The 23,046-nt window shown below is 34.4% G+C and overlaps 1 protein-coding gene across 1 annotated transcript; it reads right to left on the bottom strand.

Moving 5' to 3' along the window:
• Positions 1 to 228: 228 nt before the first annotated feature.
• On the bottom strand, positions 229 to 5,442 carry LOC145330014 (uncharacterized). The gene is made up of 3 exons (XM_080174547.1): positions 5,305 to 5,442; positions 2,590 to 3,210; positions 229 to 2,345 (listed from the first exon to the last, which is right to left on the bottom strand). The coding sequence occupies exons 1-3, from the start codon at positions 5,326 to 5,328 to the stop codon at positions 582 to 584; spliced, it is 2,409 nt and encodes an 802-aa protein (XP_080030673.1). The 5' UTR covers positions 5,329 to 5,442; the 3' UTR covers positions 229 to 581.
• Positions 5,443 to 23,046: the final 17,604 nt, after the last annotated feature.

Below are 23,046 nucleotides of genomic sequence, written 5' to 3'. Positions count from 1 at the left end.
CAGGCCAAAAAATCATTATTGATCAAAAATTTAATTGTGGTTTATCAACAAAGGCATGCTGTAAAAGTTATCAGTAAAGGAATGAGAAATTTTAGGAAAGTATCATAATAATTTAATCATATTTTAAAAGAACTATATTCCTTTCCAACGTCACAGCCCCTACATGTACAAACAGACAAACCTATGACAGCAAATAATAGAGCAGTGTTGCATCTGACAAACAATAAATTCATTCTATTGAAACATTTATTCATCGCCTATTTTCAATAAAATAATTTCTATAAATAAAGGCATTTGAATTAATCAAATAACCTGACTAGTTACTAAATGATTAACATAAATATTCTTTAAAATATCTATGCAAGGGTAAAGCTTTTTAAATTTGTATAACTTTGCATGGCTAAATCATGCAAAAGGAAAGGTTTGAGGGTCGGGGGGTGTACTCCAAAACTAGTGAATTAAAAAAAATAAGGATCATAATAAGGTCGGAAGGGAGAGAGGAAGAATGAATAAAGTGAGGGTATAATAGTGAGAGGTGATCAGGTTTTTCAACAACCACGCGAGGATGGATGATTTCCGGCTTAACCGCCATAGGTAGGCTGGGAAGCGGAGCACTGTTGTCTGGGCACCTGGCGACACTGTTGGCGGGGCACGTTCTGGCACTGTTGGCGGGGAACGTTGGTGCACTCCTGGTCGGGCACGTTCTGGCACTGTTGCCTGGGCACGTTGCGGCACTGCTCCCTGGGCACGTTCTGGCACTGTTGTCTGGGTACCTGGCGACACTCCTGTCTGGGAACGTTTCTGCATTCTTGTCTGGGGACATTCCTGCATTCTTGCCTTTGGACCTGTCTGGGAACGTTCTGGCATTGCTGTCTTGGGACAGTGGTGCATTCCTGGTCGGGGACATTCTGGCACTGTTGGCGGGGAACATTTCTGCATTGTTGTCTGGGCACTTGTCTGGCAACGTTCTGGCACTGCTGCCTTGGAACATTTCTGCATTCTTGTCTGGGAACATTTCTGCACTCCTGTCTGGGAACATTGTTACATTGTTGCCTGGGAACAGTCTGGCACTCTTCTCTCTGTACCTGTCTGGGAACATTGGTGCACTGTTGTCTGGGGACAGTCTGGCATTCTTGTCTGGGAACGTTCTGGCACTGCTGCCTGGGCACGCTGCGGCACTCCTGTCTGGGAACGTTATTGCACTGTTGTCTTGGAACCTGCCTACATTCTTGTCTGGGAACATTCTGGCACACCTGTCTGGGGATGTTGTTGCAAACCTGCTCCTCAACACGTCTGGGCACCTGCTCACACTGTTGTCTGGGAACGTTTCTGCATTCCTGTCTGGGTACGTTCTGGCAAGCCTGTCTGGGGACGTTCTGGCACTGTTGTCTGGGCACATTTCTGCATTCTTGCCTGGGAACATTGGTGCACTCCTGTCTGGGAACCTGTCTTGGGACACTCTGGCACTGTTGCTTGGGAACATTTCTGCACTCCTGTCTTGGCACGTTCTGGCATTGTTCTCTGGGAACGTTCTGGCACTGTTGTCTGGGTACATTTCTGCATTGCTGTCTGGGAACGTTGTTACATTGTTGCCTGGGCACGTTGCGGCATTCCTGTCTGGCCACCTGTCTGCAGGCAGGGGCAGAGGCAGCTCCATATCCAGACAAAGCACCTTGGCCACCAGAACCAGCACCTCTGGGAGAACCACCGAATCCTCCACCGTTACCACCATAACTGGGTTGAGCACTGTCGCACACTTCATCATAGACAGTCTCACAGACCTGCTCGTTAACAGTGTTGCACTGCTGCTCATTGACAGTTTCACAGACCTGCTCGTTGACAGAGCTGCACTGCTGCTCCTGGACGGTGGTACATTGCTGTTCCTGGACAGTGGAGCATTGTTGTTCCTGGACAGTGCTGCATTGCTGCTCATTGACAGTGTCATAAACTGTGTTGCAAACCTGCTCATTGACAGTGTTACATTCTTGTTCGTTGACAGTGTTGCAGACCTCCTCGTTCACAGTGTTACACACCTGCTCGTTCACAGTGTTGCATTCTTGTTCGTTGACAGTGGAACATTGCTCCTCATACTTGGTCATGTACTGGGTCTCACACTTCTGCTCCTGGACTGTGTTGCATTGTTGCTCGTTGACTGTGTTGCACACTTCCTCGTTAACAGTGTTGCACACCTGCTCCTGCACAGTGCTGCACTGTTGCTCGTTGACTGTTGAGCATTGCTGTTCCTGGACGGTCTGGCACTGTTGCTCGTTGACGGTGCTGCATTGCTGTTCGTTGACGGTGTCTGTAACTGTCTGGCACTGTTGCTCATTCACAGTGTTGCAAACCTAGGGGAAAAATAGGTTAAATCAGCTATATTATATTTGAATCATTCTTAAACATTTCTTATTTACACTACTTTTAAAGAAAATTTTTAAATTCTTTCAATATACAATTAAATCTTTTTCTTCTCTGTTCTGTTTATATTTATTATGAGTCATATATATTTCTTACTCTTATAATATTATTGAAAATTCTTCAAAATTATGAAGTGTTAAAAGATTGTAATTTTAAGATTAATGTAAATTTTACCTGCTCATTGACGGTGTTACATTGTTGTTCCTGAACAGTGTTGCACTGCTGTTCCTGGACAGTTGTGCACTGGGGCTCATTCACAGTCTCGTATGTGGTCTCACACTTCTCCTCCTGGACAGTTGTGCACTGTTGTCTCTGCACCTGGCGGCACTGCTGCTCCTGCACTGTGTTACACTGCTGCTCGTTCACGGTGTCGGTCACAGTGTTGCACTCCTGCTCTTGTACAGTGTTGCATTGTTGCTCCTGGACAGTGTTGCATTGGTTCTCATTGACGGTGGAGCACTGCTGCTCGTTGACGGTGGAGCACTGCTGTTCTTGCACAGTGATGCACTGTTGCCTCTGGACGGTGCGGCACTGCTGCTCGTTGACGGTGGAGCACTGCTGCTCATTCACAGTTGTGCACTCGTTCTCGTAGACTGTGGTGCAAGCCTCGGCCTGGGCACCTCCGTAGCCGGAGCTGGCCGACGCGGCCGGGGCACGGGCAGGAGCACGCTGGCCGTACTGGCCAAGCTGGGCATCACGCTTGGAGATGACGTGTTTCAGGAGCTGGGCGTATTCTGTGTCAGGAAAGGGGGCGGCGTGGACTGCGGCCAGCAGACAAGCTCCAGCCAGGATAAACTAAAATAAAAAATAATGATTACACATTCAACCCAGGTTTCTAAAGGGATAAGACAATGGCAGATAAATTGATGTGCATCCCCAATGAAGATAGACAAATTTACCCCGTCCGTAGATTACAATTAGTGGTCGAAACATTTGTCCACTCAACTTTATGAATCAACCAATCAAAGTTCATTGAAAATCCCCAAAGTTATTAAGCTAACGAATATTGACACGTTATTATAAAACTTTTGGAACTAGTATAATAGTATAAACTAAACACAGAAACAGCCCAATGTCCACTCCCTCCCTGGGTTCAGTCATTACATGTCATTAAAACAAGAATAATTTCAATTTCATTTCAATCCACAAAAAACGTTTATCAACATACTTTAACATCAAAACATTTTATTGTTTAAAAAATTCATATCATCCAAGTTAAAAAGTTAATTGAAGAGAGAGAGAGAGAGATGCTTTAATCAAAGCATGTCAATACTGTAAACTTCTTAAACTGTAAATTATAAATAAAATGGACAATCACCCTTGTCAAGTCAAACAGGGATGATAATTTCAATATGTAGCGCAACATGAAAATGTTATGTCTATTTTCAGTCAGAAAACAAAATAGAATATATAGCTAAATAAACTTTAAGCTAAGCAATGTAATTTTTTATATATATAATAAAGTTTAAGAGTAGCTACGTCCCCTAAAACCGAACTCAATAGTAAATCAAAGTCATTTAATTTTAAATTTGCCATTGAATTTTTTGCACTGCACTGCAAACCAATGGTGGCGAAAAAATTGCGAATAGTCACTCCAAATTAAAATTATCAGAGTTGCACTTTTAGGAGCATAGCTAAACTATCAGTCCGTCCAACTGTCTCATTCAGTATAATTTTGGCAAAAACTATAGAAGTAAATTTTGTTTTTAAAAGTAGAATGGGTTATTTAAGCTAACAAAATTTGGCATAAATGGATATATAAATCCCAAGGTATTAAATGATCGAGCGATAGCTTGGGATAATAAATTCATAGAAAAAAGTACTAAATATAAATATTTATGTAATTTTGGATACTTTTATTCTTGTTAACTTTTATTCTTTTTCCTATTGAATTGAGAACTTTGCTAAATCATGGACAGATCTAAAAATGCTTCCTGGTGTGTGTAGGGGGGGGGGGGAATGGTGGGTCAAATGACCATTTAAAAATTTGGCATTCGAAACCTTTGTATGCAATAAATTAGTAGTTTTTTTATGCAATTATCTCGCACATTAAAAAAATGCTTGTGCTTTTCCTCAAAGTGTCAGATAAGCACTAAAAAACCTCCCCCTTTTATTAAAATAAATATCATGTAATTGGGGGTGGAAAGTTGGTGCCCTAACCCGGCGGGGCTACCCAGTATAACCTTAACTAAACCTTCCCTAAAGTAACATACAAATATATTCCTTAATTCGTAATTTATCTATTATAAACATTTAAAAATACATAAATTCATAGTTTGTTTCATGTTTAACTCGAAATAAATTATATATAAAAAAAAAAATAGCAAACATTTATCTCCCTCCCATTATTTTATTCATTTCAAAAATAAGTGCTCAAAGGAACTTTGAGGAAATCCGCCAAAATGCATAAAAAGAGTTGTACATAGAAATCTATTGGTATGTCTATCATGAACGTTAATTGCCTTAAAAACTAAGTTTGCTTAAATTTATATCGCCTTCAATTGAAAATTTATCAATAAAAAGAGGAAAATATAAAAAAAAATCCATTTAAACTACATGTTTGAATTAGAAGAAATGTAAGTAAATCATAAACATTTATGTTTTGTACTATTGATATTGTTAGAAAATTTAAAACTTTTGCAACTAATTTTTGTTCACAAAAAAAAGTTTTGGACATTAAATGTAAATGATAAAATGGTTTTTAATTTGATTTTGGTTTTATTAAATATTTATTGATAAATATTTAAATTCTCTGAAAAGTTTCATAAATAAATCACTATTTCATACTGGACATGGTTGTTTTCAATAACATCAATTATCACTTTGATTAGTAGCGCAGCTACTCAACACTTTGGTCAGTATCGCAGCTGGACATCTTGTAAAACTTACCGTGGTTGGATTAAACACTTTCATAGTGTTTAAGGAAAGGATTTAGGATTGGAGAGATGGAGGGGTGGATAGGAAAACCGCTCAGTACACGGACAGTTGTGTACAGCTCGGCTCCTGGACAGACACTGAGTCTCCCAACTGCCCACTACATTTATATATACCTTCCTCTCCCATCCCTTTTTTGCGCCATCTCCAACACCCACGTTCCTTTTTGCAAGGCAATTTGGGGGATTTCCCGCGAAGCAATTTTTTGGGGGGCCCTGAAGTCGGACACTTGTGTCCGGCGCTTAGTTAGGCGCATGGCGCTTAAAAATAATACGGTATTGCTGTGAGAGAAATGCGCGAAAAGGGATTCCTAAACATGAGAGGGACAAGGAATTAAAAGTATGGGGGAGGGGGGTTAGCAGGTAAGGGGTTGGGGGAAGATGAGTCGCAACTTTCAGGAATTAAAGTGTACATATAAATTTGGGGGGGGGGAGGACAAGGTCTTGTAATGTTTGAGAGAGGGGAGGCTGACATTATGGTCAGTTAAAAGGATGGGTACATTTTATTATGTAGGAGTAGAAGAATACTATTTTTAAGATTTTATCTTTTTTCTAAGGGAGGGAAGGAAAAAAATGGCATTTTCCTTATTCAGTAAAATATAATTTTAGCGATTAATTCGCCAATTTTAAAAGTTTTCTCTTGGAAATTGGATTTTCAGAATTTATTGTCAAAATAAATATGTGATATTATTTGAAAATGGACGTACAGACATTCTAATGATGGTTTTTTTCTGATAATATCAAAAAATTAATAAATCTTCATGTTGATATATTTCGGACTTTTTGTCATTTTCTTTCTATTTCAATAAGCAGCTAATACCAACAACTAAATTAATTCGGGTAAAAAGCACGAAACCTATACGTGATTTTTATCTTGGGGGGGGAGGGGACACTTCATAGAATTGTAGACCTTTTTATCTGCCCCCCCCCCCCCAATATTATTTTAGATTTATTTCGCTTGTTGGCTATACTTTATTTCTGGTAAATAAGTCTGTCTATGCTTTTCTTTCTATCTATTATACAATATTTTACATAGTGATTTATTTGTCTTTTAATAATGTGTATTAGTCTATTATTTGTTTGCCAGTTTCAATATCAATTTTTGTAAAGGATTCTTAAAAGCATGATAAAGCAATAAAAAGATTAGTTTTACCAAAAAAAAATGATTATGCGATAATTATTTTTTACAGCAATTAAATAATATAAATCAATTCGAGCTTTTATTTTGATGACATTATCAATGAAAACTAAGTTTAAAAGATGCTTATTGACCTATTCCTAATTCTTATATTAAAGTAACAGGATGTCTTTAAATACTGAAGAACCTCACTAACCACTGAACTGATAAAATTATACTTTTTTTGGTAAAGCTTCTCTGCATAGGTTACAGATTTTTGGAGATATTTTAGTACGCCCTCCTCCTTTCAAAAAAGTGAGGGGGGGGTCGAATTAAACCACCACCTTTCCTTAAGTGCATACCCGTTAAATCTTTCTAAATACTCGAAAAAATGTTCAAGAATTGGAAGAAAATGTGAAAGATCAATTATAATATTATTTTTTTTTATTTAGAATTTTTACAGAACAGAACATATTTTATGTGATTGTTTTAATATTCTACTTGCAATATTCAGATAGTTTGAATGAACGTTTTTGTTGTACAGATAAAGCAAGAGATGGGATAAGTTCTTTTACATTAGTAAATCTAAAAGGTTAGAAAATATACAATTTAAAAATAATTTTTTGTAAAAGAAAAGCTTAGAATTTTTTTAGAATTTTCATCTTACTATATTCCTTTACTACTATAATATAATATCCGTGAGGGTATCTCCGAACACACAAGAGAAATTGCCGGTGAAAAAAGTCCCTAGAAATTTTTATGGCTTTCCATTTAAAGCTAAAAAGGTCCAACGTGGAGGGTCCAACACCCTACTAACCTTAATTTTTAAAAGCGAAGCTTTTCTATAATTAGGGTCGGTCAGTCCGTCCGTCAGTCCGTAATGGATAGCTTTTTTTGTTAATTTAGGCATGTTAGAAGTGTCCTATCGATTTCAAACTTTGCATGATGCTTCCTGTAGTAGTTAGGTACGATTAAAAAAAGCGTAGCAACTCTATAATCGTTACCAGAATGTCCGTACGTCCATTTTAAACATGTTGATTTATTTCCTTTTATAACAACAATATTTTATGTTATTTAAAATCATACGATTGATCTGATTTTTGGATTACTGATTCCTATTACAATAAGGTACAATATTTTGAGCGAAGCATCTCTATAATCAAGTCCTAAAAATTCAGTATGTCCTTAAACATAATTCTGTATTTAAGAAGTTTTGCAACAAATTTACGTATAATTTTGTCAACACTTATATATTAATATTTTGTATATTCAATCCTGACACTTTACAAGAGTTAATGTTCGCTTGTCCTACCCTTCCAGAGCTTTGCTTTTATGGATGTTGTCATCCTTGTTTAAAATGATTATCGCCTTGAAATCCCCTTATTTTCCAGCTTACTTGTACAACTTTATGAATATTTATCCCAAGGCAGTCAGACATCTAAATTTATGATGTCACACCAACTTATTTGCAATTTGTGACGGTTTCCAAGATATTTTTGCACATTAATGTGACATAACAGTAGCACCATTATTAAATTTAATATATTTAAAAATCTTGTGTATGTCTTTTCAAACGCCAATGAAAGAGCGGGGACAGAAAAATAGACTTAAACCAACCTAATAGTTTATTGGTTTTAATAATTTAATTTTTAAATTAAGAAGACTAAAACTTTCCATGGAGCGAGTTACGCTTTGCTAGATTGAGAACCCAATAGGTTCAGTGGCTAGCTAGATCTTACAAAAATACTCTATGCTTTGCAATATACTTAAAACTTTTATCAATACATGCTTTGAAACAGATGAGCAACTTTATATATTTTTCATAAAAAAAGGTCCCTTTTTCTTTAGACAACTTCATCGTTGATTATATGGGCAGATTTTTCGCAAATTGTACTCATGTTTGTTCTAAAAGTCTACTTAAGGGATTTTAAACGGTCCGTTTTCAAATTCCTTAAAATACATTAGAAGAAAAGCCTCTATATTTTAGGGGTTATTTTTACTGAGTAGTAAGTTGTGTTATTATCTGGGTTAGAATTATATTTGGAGGAAATTTAATCCCTAAAGAATGAATTTTTTTTTACAAAATAATGTCTGTGATTATACTCCGGCCTACTCCCTTGGGGTAGACCTCTCTCCGCGCACCTTGAAACATACTCCGCTTATGAATGCGGTGTAAAGCGTCCAATCGCCCATCAGACAACCAACTATCTGAGATGCACGACCTTTGTCTGAGAAGTCCCAACTGTGCATGGTAACGAGTTGCGCCTGTTTTGGACCAAGGCTTTCCCCCCACTCTAACTATTTACGTCGCGCATCTGACATAGTAGCAGTGGGAACCTTTTTTAACGTCTTTAGTTATGACGCGGTGTCGGATCGAGATTCGAATCTATCACCTCCCCGACGACGAGCGGATGCGCTACGTGTTGAGCCACGGTCAATCTTAAAATATTATTAATCTTAAATAGACAAATTATTAGAGAAAAATCTACGTCCAAATTTTTAACACAGAATTTAGTATTTCAAGAATTAAGAGAAAGATAAAGATATCATTAATTCTATCTCTTGGATTTTATACGAGCTGAATTTGAATTTCCGAATGTGTACACAGTTTCCTCGGTGTTTCCTCGTCCTATCTCAATATCTACTACTAGCTAACAAAAATTCAAAATTTTAATTTTATAAATTTTGATTTTTTTGGAAGTTTGAAGCTTTTTAGCTAGTAGCAAATATTGAGATAGGATGAGGAAACACCGAGGAAACTGTGTACACATTCGGAAATTCAAATCAGATTTTAGTGTTGCTAACCAGGATGGAAAGGGACAATGAACTATTTATTACACTAGTTCTCAAAGTTTATAATAACATTTCTTATTCGTTGGATTTATAACTTAAAGAACTTTTATACAATTTTGAATGGTTGGTTTATTAAGTTGAGTGTCCGATCGTTTCTACCACTAATTTTTAATAACAGAAGGGGTATTTTTGTGTAACATCATTGGGGATGTACAACAATTTATCGGCCATTGTCTTAGTCCTTTAGATCCCTGAAAATTTTAGTGTTGCTAATACTTGAAATTCTTTCTTGGCAACAAACTATTAACTCACAGGGATCTTAAGTGATAAGACAATGGCCGATAAGTAGATGTACATCCACAGTGATGATGCATAAAATTACCCCTTCTATAGATTTAAAATAACGGTTAAAACGTTTAAAAATTCAACCTAATGAACAAACCAATCATAATTTTATAAAAGTCCCCAAAGTTGTTAATAAGAAAACCAGCTTTTAAACGTTTATGTATTTCTAAAAGTCTGCACAAAATAAGACTTTCAAATTTTGTAAAATCATGAAAAAATTTATGTTTAGTTTTGTGTATTCTAAACATTTCAAATTGAATGACATATAGAATAGCAAATAGATAAATTATTACGTGGATTTTATACCAAATTTTCATGTTCTCTAATAAAGTGAAACACGCAGCGGGCTTAAATAACGATTCCCCCTTTTTGATACAAATTTTACAAAAGAAATTCAAAAAGATGAATGAATTACCTTCTATAAAAATTAAGAAATTTAAACGGTAGATTAAAGAGGTATCGTAAACTTTTTACTTATTGAAACGATAGATACTTCACAACCAAAGAAAATAGCTTAAAACCATCGCAGGACCAGTAGCTTTCCTATATATTATAAATATCCGTCCTTCTGTATGTCCCTTAAGATCTCGGTAACCACTGAACCGAATGGATTCTACTTTTCAAGGAATGTCCCTAGAGGCTAGGGACGAAGCTGATAGTATTCCTTTTAAGAATAAAGTCAACACAGATCAGCGCTGACTAAGATCTAAAGTTTCAGACGGACAGACAGACGGACGGATGGACAGACGGAGAGACACACAGACGGACGGACAGACTGACGGACGGGCAATTCTACTTTGTATTATAAATATAGACATACAAATAGATAAGTAAATAGATAGGTTGAGTTAAGTAAAATTAAGGGAGATAGATAGGAATTACAAAGATAGATAGATAGACAGGTATTACAATAACTTTTCATTCGTTAAATTTGTCATCATATCCCTCTAGGCTATCTAAAAAAGTAGCAAAGTTTTATTTAACATGAAATATTTCTTAATCAGTCTTGGTTAGGCAATTGGCCCCGCATGGTTATAGCCCCCTGTAGGGGCTAGAAATATGAGAAAAGCTACTGTGTAAATATGACGAAAGAGGTGATGCCACGAAAGGGACTATACCTAAAAATTATAATTAAAAAATCTGCTACTTTTAAAGATAAGGCAAGCTAAAAGTAAAAATGTATGAATAACATCCTACTACTCATAATAAAAGATAGTCCAGTACTTCAGCCTCTAGGAGCTTAAACGCAGAAAAAGTAGGAACTATACCAAAACTTGCCCCCCTTCCCACTTCCACATAAAAAAGATTGCTAAGGATAGGAGGAGGGGGAGAGGGAGGGTGGTAGTTTAAAACTCTACCTGAAAAAAAAATATCTAAAAATTCTGTCGGAACATATTAGTTATTTTACTGTAAATACTTTCAAATACCCTTCTAGATAAAGCAGCTTATAGTGCCTAATTTAAAACATTACAAATGACCAATGATGGGCCAGTATACATTGTAATTGACCAATGGTAAAATGTATACTGGCCTATCATTGGTCATTTGTATTGTATGTCGTCATTTTTTATTAGGCACTATATGCTGCTTCCTTATAGGGTACACATTTTGTCTACCGCTATAAATTACTTTGCACGCCGTGATGTGGTATTTCATGAGTATAACTTTTTTAAAATTTTTGTGCGTTTGATTTAATAGGCATTATCATAATTCTGTCTCTTAACCCTTTCCATCGTGATATGAGAAACAGGGGGGGGGGGGGGCAAAAACTAAAGACAGATGTCGGTAATAAAAAAAACGGGCAAACGAACACTAAAAATTTTGGTAAAATTGTTTGAAAATTAATTTAATGTAAAAATAAGAATAATCTTCACTCCGATAAAAATTAAAAGTTGTAAAGTTGCTAAAATGAAGGCTTTTTATTAGCAGAACTAGGAGGGGGGGGGGGGGTTACACTCCCTCACACCTGCAAACAGTGGCGTACAGAGGATTTTGTCAGATGTGTGTGATTTTTTTTATTTGACACTTTCCTTGGCTGCATTAAGGGGGTGTAAACCATTCCACCTCTCTTATTTTTTCCAGGGGGGTGGATACACCCCTCTCACTGCACGCTTCTGCATGCAAAAAATTAATGCCATGATAGTTAAGGGTTAAGGTAGAAAGATACTTTTAAAATCATCAACAATTGTCATTCAACTTTCAGCAAATCTAAATGTACCTTTTCAACTATAAGATCATTTCTCGTATTTATTCGAATTCGGTGGATAGGAACCGGTTCTCATCCATACGAAAAAACTATGTCTAGCATCGTATTATATCAAGCTTTCTACGAATATAAAAATGTACAATCATAAGATTAAAACCGTTTATAATACGATGCGAGAAATAACAATTCTCAAATTAGGATAGGTTAAAATGGGAAATTAGGTACTGAAATACTTTGACAAAAAAGAATATTGTCGTAAAACATCACTAGAAAATGAAGAAAAAAAATTTGGTCTTCTAAGGTCTTGGAGATTACATCGTGACAAATGCGTATAGACTGTCTCGAATAATAATAAATGATAAACATAAAGAAACGAAAACTTTAAAACTTGTATTCTATTCAATATCAAATAAACTTAATGTATGTCCTTTCAAATAAAGCTCTTAAAATAATTTAGGCATTTTTTATTGATTTAAACCTCGTATGATGATTCTTGAAAGAATAAGGTATAGTCTCGATAGCGTAGCAACTCTACTGGGATTATTATCTGGAATCTAAAGGGATAAGACAATGGACTATGTATTAATGTACATCTCCAATGATGCTTCACAAAATTTAGATTAGTGATTGAAACGTTTGGACACTCAACTTAATGAACCAACCAATCAAAATTCAATAAAAGTCCCCAAAATTGATAACCTAACGAGTAAGAAAGCGTTAAAATAAAACTTTGGGGACTAGTTTAATAAACAGTTTCCCCTCCCTCTCTGATTATTAGATATCAGTACGACTTTTTAGGCGCTTTCACATAAATCATCTTATTAAGCACTGACATACCTCCTCCCCCCCCCCCGTTTTTTCAAATAAGACTAGGTTAGGTTATAATGGGTACTGGGCCGCCCTACCCGCTTAGAGCACCGCGCCATGAATACAAGTATATTTCAAATAATATTTCGGGATAGGGGAAACTTTAAGGGTTTCCTTTCCCACGTCTCCCCTCATCCTTTCTTTCTAGACATATTTATATGACGTCACACATGTCACTTTCCACTGTCTTATGGTATTATTCTTGCTTACAAGCAATGTCATCGAGATGTATTGATGTAGCAAGCTGAAGTGGTCAAACATCACCTCCGCATACAGTGCTTTTTAAAAGCAAAGCTTTTCTATAATTAGGGTCGATCCGTCCGTAATGGTTAGGTGACGGTTAGCTCTTTTCGTTAATTTAAACATGTTTGCCCTATCGATTTCAAACTGTGTATTATGACTCCTATAGCAGTTAGGTAGAAACTCTACAATCGTTTTCAGAATGTCTGTACGTTCATTAAAATCAAGTTGATTTTTAACTTTCTTAACAATAATTTTGTGTGATTAAATTATCCTATATATCAATTTCACTAATTTTAACTATGTAATGTCATTTTCAACAATATGTTTTTTGCTAAATTGAAATACTTTGCAGTCATTTTGTGAAGGTTATTGCATACTAGATTTAGTGAGAATAAGCATTATAACATTTTGATATTAAAATTAAGGAATGATATTCAAGAAATCAATCTAAAAATATATATATTAGGATGCATATCTTTTTCAATTTTACATGTGTTTTTGACAAATGTAATGCACGCTAAAAAATATTTTGCACGTTTCAGTAATGGTTATTTAGATGTAGGACTCTAAAGGGATAATTCAATGGCCTACTAATTGATTTTTATCACCAATGATACAAAAAAATAGTGATTGAAACGTTTGTGCACTTAACTTAATGAACCAAACCAATCAAAATTCAATTAAAATCCCCTTAGTTGTTAAGCCAACGAATAAGAAAACGTTATTATTTGGGGACTAGTGTAATAAATAGCCCACCCTCCCTGATTTAGATGAAATCATAGGCGAGCACGTGAGTGGGACTTTTGGCAGGGTGGGGGGAGATCTAGACCCATACCTTATAAATATTTAAATAAGAGGTGGTCTACCTGGAAAAAAAAACTTTGAGGCAATTAGGATTTGCCAATAAATCTATAAATATAGATGTATAACCAGACACAACCTGGATCCTCCTGTTGGGGACCTTTTTTGTCTGCTAGCAAATTGCTTTATGCTCAGTTATAGCGACTTAGCTAAGTTAATATTCCCGACGCTATTGGTTGGTTTTCAAGGCCACAATTGAAAGTCGGCAGAGAGTCATCGGGTAGGGGACATACAGTCATTTAGCCCCTTTCTCTTGTTTCTCTAATGGTTGGCCAAAGTTATGCTATTCCCCTCTATACAGAGCTGGATCTTTAAATCATTTTAGTGGTGAGCCAGATTGGGGTTAGCCGAATTTCAGCCAATCACAGCGCGGCATTTCATAAAATGCTGTGCTCTCATTGGTGGAAAGTTGGCTCACCCCGATCTGGCTCACCACTAAAATGATTTAAAGAAAATTCTTTAAAAGAGGGGGTTAAAATTTGGACGCTTTTACAAGACAAAAATACTATGTGCACGGTCTTGGGTGGAATGCCTTATCATTTAAGCAAGTTTTACACTTACGAACATCCCATGTAACTCACTAATGACTAATGATAAAGATTTGATTTTCAGAAATATTTTCCCTATCTATGTGCAGACTTTTGAATGAGTTAACTTTTCTTTCAAGTTATAAGTTTGACTCACGATTTAAATTTACCTATAGATTACTCGAGGTAAAGTAATAGGTAGCTATTTTTTAACGTGAAACAATTTATCATGAACTTTTTAGAAATATACCCAAAATAAATTAAATGTCCTATACATCCGTTAACTTATTTTTAAACCAAAAAAATGAGCTCAGGCAGTTTTCTAGTGGAGATTTATCTTAGGTGGGTGGTAGGATAAAGTTTTCCAGGACCTAAAAGAAGTTACATACAGTAAAACAGACAGACTCATAGACATCCTGTTATCTTTATATTAAGATTTCAGTGAACAGGCTATAACATTTTTTATTTATAACAGCTTATGGTTTTTGAGTTAAAGGAATTAAACTGTCAGAGATAGATAGGTATATAGAAAGATAGATGGATACTGGATAGATATAAAACTCTATAAAAGAATTAATCTTGATGACTACAGTCTATAACTATTAATGATAGAAATATGCTTTTAGAGTTTACACTGTTGAACTTTTCTGGTAATTGTAGCTAGTTGGTTTATTTTTTTGGGTGGGGGGGGGTTGATTTTTGTTCTAGGGCGATTTTTCTCGGGAGGGTGGTTATGAACCTTCTCAGGACCTAACTAAGCTAACCTGTAAAGAAAAACCATATCGGTTCAGCGGTTGGCAATATCCCTTGGTACAAACAGACAGACATCCTTTTACTTTATTATAAGGATTCTTTCGACAAAAATTGACAAAATAAATTTGATTTTGTATAATGATGGATCCTTTGGCGTTTAGAAAGTAATTATAAAATCAAGGATGGTCTATATCTAGCATTTTTTATATCTAGCTTTCCGCAGATCTTAAATTGAAATCGGGCCGATTTAATAAAACTGGTATCAATTTTATGATATGTTAAGAGAACCGGTTCTCATCCAGTGGATATTATTTAGTATCGAAGACATAACGAAAATATTTTTTTTTATTTATTCTGTGTATTAATAAGTAATTGTATTTATCAAATGATATAGCTTCGTCACTTATGGATATTGTCATCTTTGTTAAGGCTAGATAAAAGAGTTACACTAATTTTTATTTAAACTTCAGATTTTATATGATAATTTTCTATTGTGATGGGCTAATTTTATACATTGAATTTATCAGTTATAATCTATATGGTGTTCAACGTATGAATTAAACATTTAGATATAATAAAAGAAAAGTTCCATGGACGTCCAAGCTTTTTATTTTGATGGAGTAAAATGAGAGGTTTCAAAGTTTTTAGGGGAGTAATGTATTTTTTTTTAAATGAGGGGTTTTAATGTTCTAATGTGGAAGCAAGGGGACAATGGGCTGTTCATTACACTAGACCCCAAAGTTTTTTAATAACGTTTTCTTATACGTTGTCTTAACAACCTCGGGGACTTTTAATGAATTTTGATTGGTTGATCCAATAAATGTCCAAACGTGTCGACCAATAATTGTAATCTACAGAAGAGATAATTTTATGCATCATTATGGGGATTGACATCAATTTATCGGCCAATGTCTTATCCCATTAGATCCCTTGATGTAACGCATCTATAAATGATTTATATGGTGTGTATTGCATGAATTAGGTTTCATACAACATCAGTTTAATTCTTAAAACTTTTGTTTCACCAAAAATAGTTATTTTTCGAGTTGCATTGAGACAGCTTTCCGCGGATGGATAAATAAAAATATTATGAGATTAATTCAGTTTGTTAGTTATTAGTCCCGGGGGCCAGAGCTAACAAAACTTAGCATTAGGATTATTCCTAGAAAATTAACTATAATACGATCGTTATGGCTGAGAACCGGTTCTAATCTAATTAGTAGTCATGGCTGATGTTGATCGACTTAGCGACATTCTTCTAATGTAATTCTGGTTATTTGTGTACTTTCGATTAGAAGAATATTGTACAAGAATTAAATAAGCATCACTCAAATTATTTTAAGTATCGGACCCAAGGACTAAGTGGTTGCCTACAGCACAAATTATACTTTACACCATTTTTATATATTTTTTATTGGGTTCCGGGCTATTTCAACGTTTTACATTTTAACAAGAATTAATATGGACATGGTTATACGGTTAGGTAGATGATACAACAGATCTATAGTATAGATGTATATACAGACAACTATTTCCCTTCATTTTTCAAATACGTCTTTCGTCTGATTCTAAACTATTTTCTGCTACTTGGCTGTGTTAATATAATCGACACCATTGGTTGATTTTCAATGACCCAATAGGAAGGTTGCATAAGGTGGTTGCGATGGGGAGATACAGTTATTTAACCCTTTCTCTCTCTAGTGTTTTCCTCTAATGATGATACAAAAAAGAGAGGGGACATGGGACTGTACAAATTATTAAAGTACCCAAAGTTTTATATTTTGATCTCATACGTTTGGAATTTTAAAATCTTGATTGATTTATGAGTGTACAAAAATTTTAACCAATGATTTTAGACTAAATAAGGGTTAATAATTATTTATCATCATTTGCAAAGTATATCTTAAATTTGCTTAACTCTTAAGATCTACTTTAATTATTTTAACGACGAGGCTTTTTAAAATCAAAAGGATTTATAATTCTTTTATAAACAAGGATGACAACATCCATAAAAGCGAAGCTCTGAAAAGGTAGGACAAACGAACATTAACACTTGCAGAGTGTCAGAACTCATTAATCAGTTTAAAATTGTATGTAAATTTGTTAAAAACTGCTGAAATACAGGATAATTTTAAGGACATACTTAATTTCTTTAGCTTGATAATAGAGATGCATTCCTTATAACATTGTACTTTGTTGTCCTAGGAATCAGTATTCCAAAATCGGATCAATCGGATTAAAATATCACATACAAATTTGTTGTTAAAAAAAATTTAAAACCGACATGTTTAAAATGGACGTACGGACATTCTGGCATTGATTATAGAGTTGCTACAATTTATTAAATTGTACCCAACTACTACAGGAATCATAATGCAAAGTTTGAAATCGATAGGACAACTCTAACATGCCTAAATTAACGAAAAGAGCTATCAGTTCCTGACGGACCAACCCTAATTATAAAAAAAACTTCGCTTTGAAAAACCAGGTTCGCTGTGTGTTTGCCTGTAGCTTAGAACCTCGCAAATTACGGGATAATTAGATAAATTAGCTCCTAACAATATTTTTATAATAAATACTTTTTTTTATTCATTTTACTTTTTCCAAAGTTACTCAAAATAGCGTTAGAATTAAAGCTATTTTGAGGAATAAACAGGGCATATTAAATTATTAATATTGTAAATAATATATATTATGTAAAGGGTAGAATATTATCAGCAAGAAAAAAAGGATGTGTGTCTGTGTATTATGTAAGTCTTTTTGTGTGTTTTAACCAAAATATCTCGCTAACCGCTAAATTGATAAGGCTCTTATGACCAGTGAAGCTTCTTATAGGTAAGGATTTGACTATTTTGGAGGAGGATACATCCATAATGCCGAGAAAAAAATCAAAATAAAAGGTCCAGCAACCCCCCTCCCCCCCCCCCCTACTTATTTAAAGGACGCACCTCTAGAGGTAAAAGTTATAGGCTATTTATCAGGAGATAGTCTGGTTGTAAAGAAACTAATAAATGACAAAATAATATAATGATATATAGACAAATACAGACAAACAACTGGACATATTGCCATGTACGGGCGAGAGTAACAACCAACAGATAAACAACTCTTTGATAGAACTACCTTTTTCTGGAAGTAACAAATGTACATGGTACTGAGTTGTGCCAGTTTTGGGCCAATACATTCCCCCCTACTGTAACTATTTGTGTCCCGCATTTGACATAGCAGCAGTAGAAATAATTTTAATATTTATATAGTTATGAGGCATTATTTAGCCGAGATTCAAACCTATCAACTCCTCACATACAGAAACTCAAAAAAGGGCCAATTATAGAGAGACAAAAAATTGCTCCATTCCAAGTAAGCCTAAACATATAATTATTAACCAAATATTGTGTAAAAGGTTTGAGATTATCACAAACACAAAATTTGTCCGGTTAAAAATCACATATGTCTTTGTCTTGAAGAAAGAAAAAGATATTTAAAAATATTTTTAGATATTTTTGTTGTTATTGAAGTTATAGAATCAAATTACTTCTGTGTAAAGTCTAAGATGACAGCTTTTATTTATTTCAATTATTTAGGGATAAGACAATGGACAATTAATTTATTTTAATCCCAATTATAATAACAATATTGGACACTGGTAGTTTCTACAGGCGTTTAAAATCTCTAAGGTTTTGATGCAAACGAATAAGAAGTTTGAGGACCAATCAAATATTCAGTCGAATGTTCCCTCGCTCCCTGCTGTGTTGTGCTGATTCTCTCTCATATCAAATTGTTTATAATTGTTCTGTATCTTATTTTCAGAATATTTGTCCATAATCCTGTTTTGGTCTACATAAATTTAAAGGGCTTCATGTCCAAAATTAGGACGTACTTTTGGAAATAGAATATGCAATGCATGCCCCCCCCCCCTCCCCCACAGGAGTGTGAAAGAATCGAACGTTGTCTTTATTTCTAACCCTTGCAGAGTGCCCTAACCTATACTGGATTTGTCCTAAGGTCTCAAACCACTGAATCGTTTGAGTAAACAATTCTAGGGAATTTTTAAGTTTAATTTTTAAGGTAGTTTCATGTATTTTTTTGTATCCACGTCCTCCCTATTGGTATTTGGAGCCAATAGTTGCTAGTGGCACAGCCGCTGGTATTATATAAAGCAATATATAACAACCAGGGAAAAGTTAATGTGATTCTTACAAACAATTCTAAAGGAAAATTTCCCCACAACCCCCTTCCCCTTTTCCTTCCCCTTCTTACCCACCCCTCTTCAGTTACATAAAAATTAAGATATACTTCCAAAGGTATCGTGATTTTTTTTGTAGAATTGATTGTTAGAATAGCTAGGCCTGATAACAACCAAGGAACATTACGTCCAATATTAGTGGAGATTTTAAAACCATTTATCGAAAATGGAAAGGATTTCTACTTGTTAAAAATGAATAACAATGTTGATTTTGTAACTGTCTTTCACTCAACTCAAATAGTAATTCAATAAACAATACTTGTAAAAACAAGGATGACAACAGCCAAAAAAGCTGGGCTTAAAATTCAAACAGTGGCATAGAAGAAAAATTTAAATAACGATTGCATGTTTATGTAAATCTATAAAAACAAAGATGACTACATCCATAAAAGCCAAGCTCTACAATCTGAAAGGACAAACGAACAATAACTCTTGAAGAGTGTCAGAGCTTAATAAACAAAGTTGTACATAAATTTGTTGCAAAATTGCGTAAATACAGGATATAGGAAAAGGACATACTTTTATTTTTATGATTTGATTTTAGAGATACATGCCGCGCTTATATTATTATACCTTGTTGTCCTAGGAATCATTGTGACAAAAATAAGATAAATAGGATAATTATACATATCATAGAAAACATTGTTGTCAAAAAAGTTAAAAATCAGCATGTTGAGAGTGGACGAAGGGGCATTCTGGTAACGATTATAAAGTTGCTTTTTAAATAGTACCCAACTGTTAAATTACAAGGGTTTTAATTGATAGGACAATTCAAAAAAAAAAAACTGTAACGTACACCTGAATGGTATCGTAGAGATGCTACTAGTCTAAAAATTGCACATATGAGTAAACATAATAATAATAAATTTTTATGAGTCAAATATTTCCAAGAATTCTTTACTTTAAAAAAAACAAGGATGTCATCATACATTAAAGCAAAACTGCAAAAACCTTACACTAGAAAAACACTAGTTTTAATATCAAAGGAACATATTTTTAGAAAAATTTTAGTAAATAGCTGAAATTTATAAACTTTTTTGTAAAGCTTAGGGAGTTACTTCGGTATCTAAATTTAATCTAACTATTTCAGAAATCATCATGCAAGTTTTAAATCGAACGGATAATTCTAACATGCCTAAATTATCAACCATTGCTATCCGTTATGAACAAACGGTCAGATCCTCATTGTAGAAAACCTTGGCAGATAAAAATATTTCAAACAAACATATTGCATCCCATTAATAAATTTATAGTATACATAGATGTATAACCAAACTACCTGGATCCCTCCTCTTAATGACCTTTTTCGTCTGCTAGCAAATTGCTTTCTGCTCTTTTGTAGCGACTTGGCTGTGTTAATATTCCCGACACTATTCGTTGATTTTCAAATGCCCAAGATCCTTGGGAAGAGGACATACAGTTATTTAACCCCTTCCCCTCTTGCGCGGCTTGTGTTAATTATACAAAAAATATTTATCTATTTATTTTAGAAATAAAATGAATATGAAGTGTTTCTAAATATGCTAACTATCTATCTATCAACAGGGAGGGAGGGGACATTGGACTGTTTAATACAATAGTCCCCAAAGTTTTTGGATTAGTTGGCCTAACAACTTTGGAGACTTTTATAGATTTTGATTGGTTGGTTCATTAAGTTGAGTGTCCAAACGTTTTGACATTTAATTCAAATCTACAAAAGGTGTAATTTTGTGTTTCATTATTGGGGATGTATATTAATTAATCGGCCATTGTCTTATACCTTAAGACCCCTGATTCATAAATCTATCTTTACTTCTATTTTAATATAAATCCACTATATATCTATGAATTACAGGGATCTAAAGGGGAAGCCCAAAGGACGGTGAATTGATGAAATCCTCCAATTTTGATACTCCTTCTAAAGATTGAAATAATTGGAAGTTTGGACACTTATTATTTTTATGATCCATTCTCAATCTAATAAAAGTCCTCAAAGTTTTTTCTAGCAATATAATAAGATATAGTGTTCATGAGACATATGGGGAACAGCATAAATAACAGTCCAGTGTCCCCTCCCTTCCGGATCAGCTGATGAAATGAGACGGATTTAAACAAACAATACTGTGTATAATATTTGTTGCTAAATTTTCTGAATTTTAATCCTGAAGGAATGTAACTGTGTATGTGAATACAAACACACAGAAAAAAAAAGAATTGAAAGATAGCAGACGTGCTATTATATTTTGCTTTATATAGAAGCTGTTTGGTTAATATTTTTTCCTAATTAAAAGTCGTATAAACGTACTAGGTTTTGACGGACATCTTTTATCTTATAAGCTTTTCTTAGTTCAACAAGGATGATAACATCCAAATCTACCAAAAACTATTATAAAGTAGTAAAATAGTAGAAAAAATCATATTTATCTCCCATAAATCGAGAAATTACTCTTACCCATATAATTAAATCCTATAAGGAGACTAGTGGACATTATGAATCGCAGAGTAGCTTTGCTTCTAGATTGTTAAATATTAGTAATTTAATAAATTTGCTAAACATATGCTTTTAAAAATCGGTTGTTATGTCTGAAAACTGTCCCTCTTCTAAGTATAGATGATGATTCAAACGGTGAACCTTAACTTCTGCTTATCATACATTCGTTTAGTGTTTCATTTTCGCAATAAAACAATCATATTTTATAAAGTAACATAGAGTGATCAACACAGTTTAATTAAACATGTTATTTTTATTTGATAAGTCCAATACACAGTGTTTCATGTTAAAAACAATCTTCAGTTGGTTATAAATAAAAAGACATGATACTTTAATGAGCGTAAGTTTTTTGTCTATAGCGAAGGATCTCCTTAACTGCTAAACCGATATGCTTATTCTTTACAGTGAGGCTTCTTATATGCCCTGAGATGATTTAAGGATATCTTATGTTTTAGTATTTTGGGTTTGGTTTTACGCTATTTGCGGAAGTGAATTCACACCCATACTACAATATGACCGAGGCTTATTGTATATATAGTTATTTACTTTTAATCTTTTTGAAGTTACTTACTTATTTAAGGAACTTAGAGCCAAAATGAGTTATACATTAGATTTCAATTTCTCAAGAAACTTTAATAGCCATTTCATATAAATAGAAATATATCCTTTTATAATCGTAACAGGATCTAGGTGTGTGTGATTGTCTGCTTGTACCAAAGGATCTCGTTAACCGATGTACTAAAATAGTTCTCCTTTACAATGTAGCTCACATAGGTCCTGGGAAGGTTTTTAACTATTTTGGGGAAAGGTACCATAACCTTCCAAAAAGAAATTACCCATAGAAAAAAAAATTACCCAAATAAAAAAAAATTTTAAAACAAAAATTATAAATGGGGGGTGGGGGGTGGGTTGAGTCGACCAACCAAAAAAACTAAAACAACTATTCAAATCCTCTCTACCTCAAGAGCCCCTAGAGGCCTCTAGGAGAGAAGCCGCTAGTTAAGAATATCTGACCAAACCCGTTTCATTGGACAGACCTTCGCTGTTAATAAGGCAATTACACCGTGATTTATGTAATAATATCAGGGATCCTAAAGGATAAGCGATGATCCCCAATGATGAGAAACAAAATTATCCTTTCTGTATACTAAAATTTGATTTAAAAGTTTTGACATTGCTATTTTGAACCAACCAATCAAGATTTAATAAAAGTACCCAAAGATCTTAAGCAAACATGTGAGTAAAGTTGAACTTTGCAGTGATCAAAGTT

This window comes from Acartia tonsa, chromosome 10, assembly GCF_053477335.1.
Source record: "Acartia tonsa isolate MP-2025a chromosome 10, ASM5347733v1, whole genome shotgun sequence".
Classification (NCBI taxonomy): Eukaryota; Metazoa; Arthropoda; class Copepoda; order Calanoida; family Acartiidae; genus Acartia; species Acartia tonsa.
Note: the sequence above shows the minus strand (reverse complement) of the source record. Positions and strands in the feature narration are given on the sequence as shown.

Bases quoted from the DNA above. Each gene is read 5' to 3' on its own strand.
- LOC145330014 (XM_080174547.1), bottom strand. From the start codon at position 5,328: ATGAAAGTGTTTAATCCAACCACG. The intron at 3,211-5,304 runs GTAAGTTTTACA...TTTTTATTTTAG, and splicing joins AAGTGTTTAATCCAACCACG to TTTATCCTGGCTGGAGCTTG. The intron at 2,346-2,589 runs GTAAAATTTACA...TTTTTCCCCTAG, and splicing joins GTAACACCGTCAATGAGCAG to GTTTGCAACACTGTGAATGA.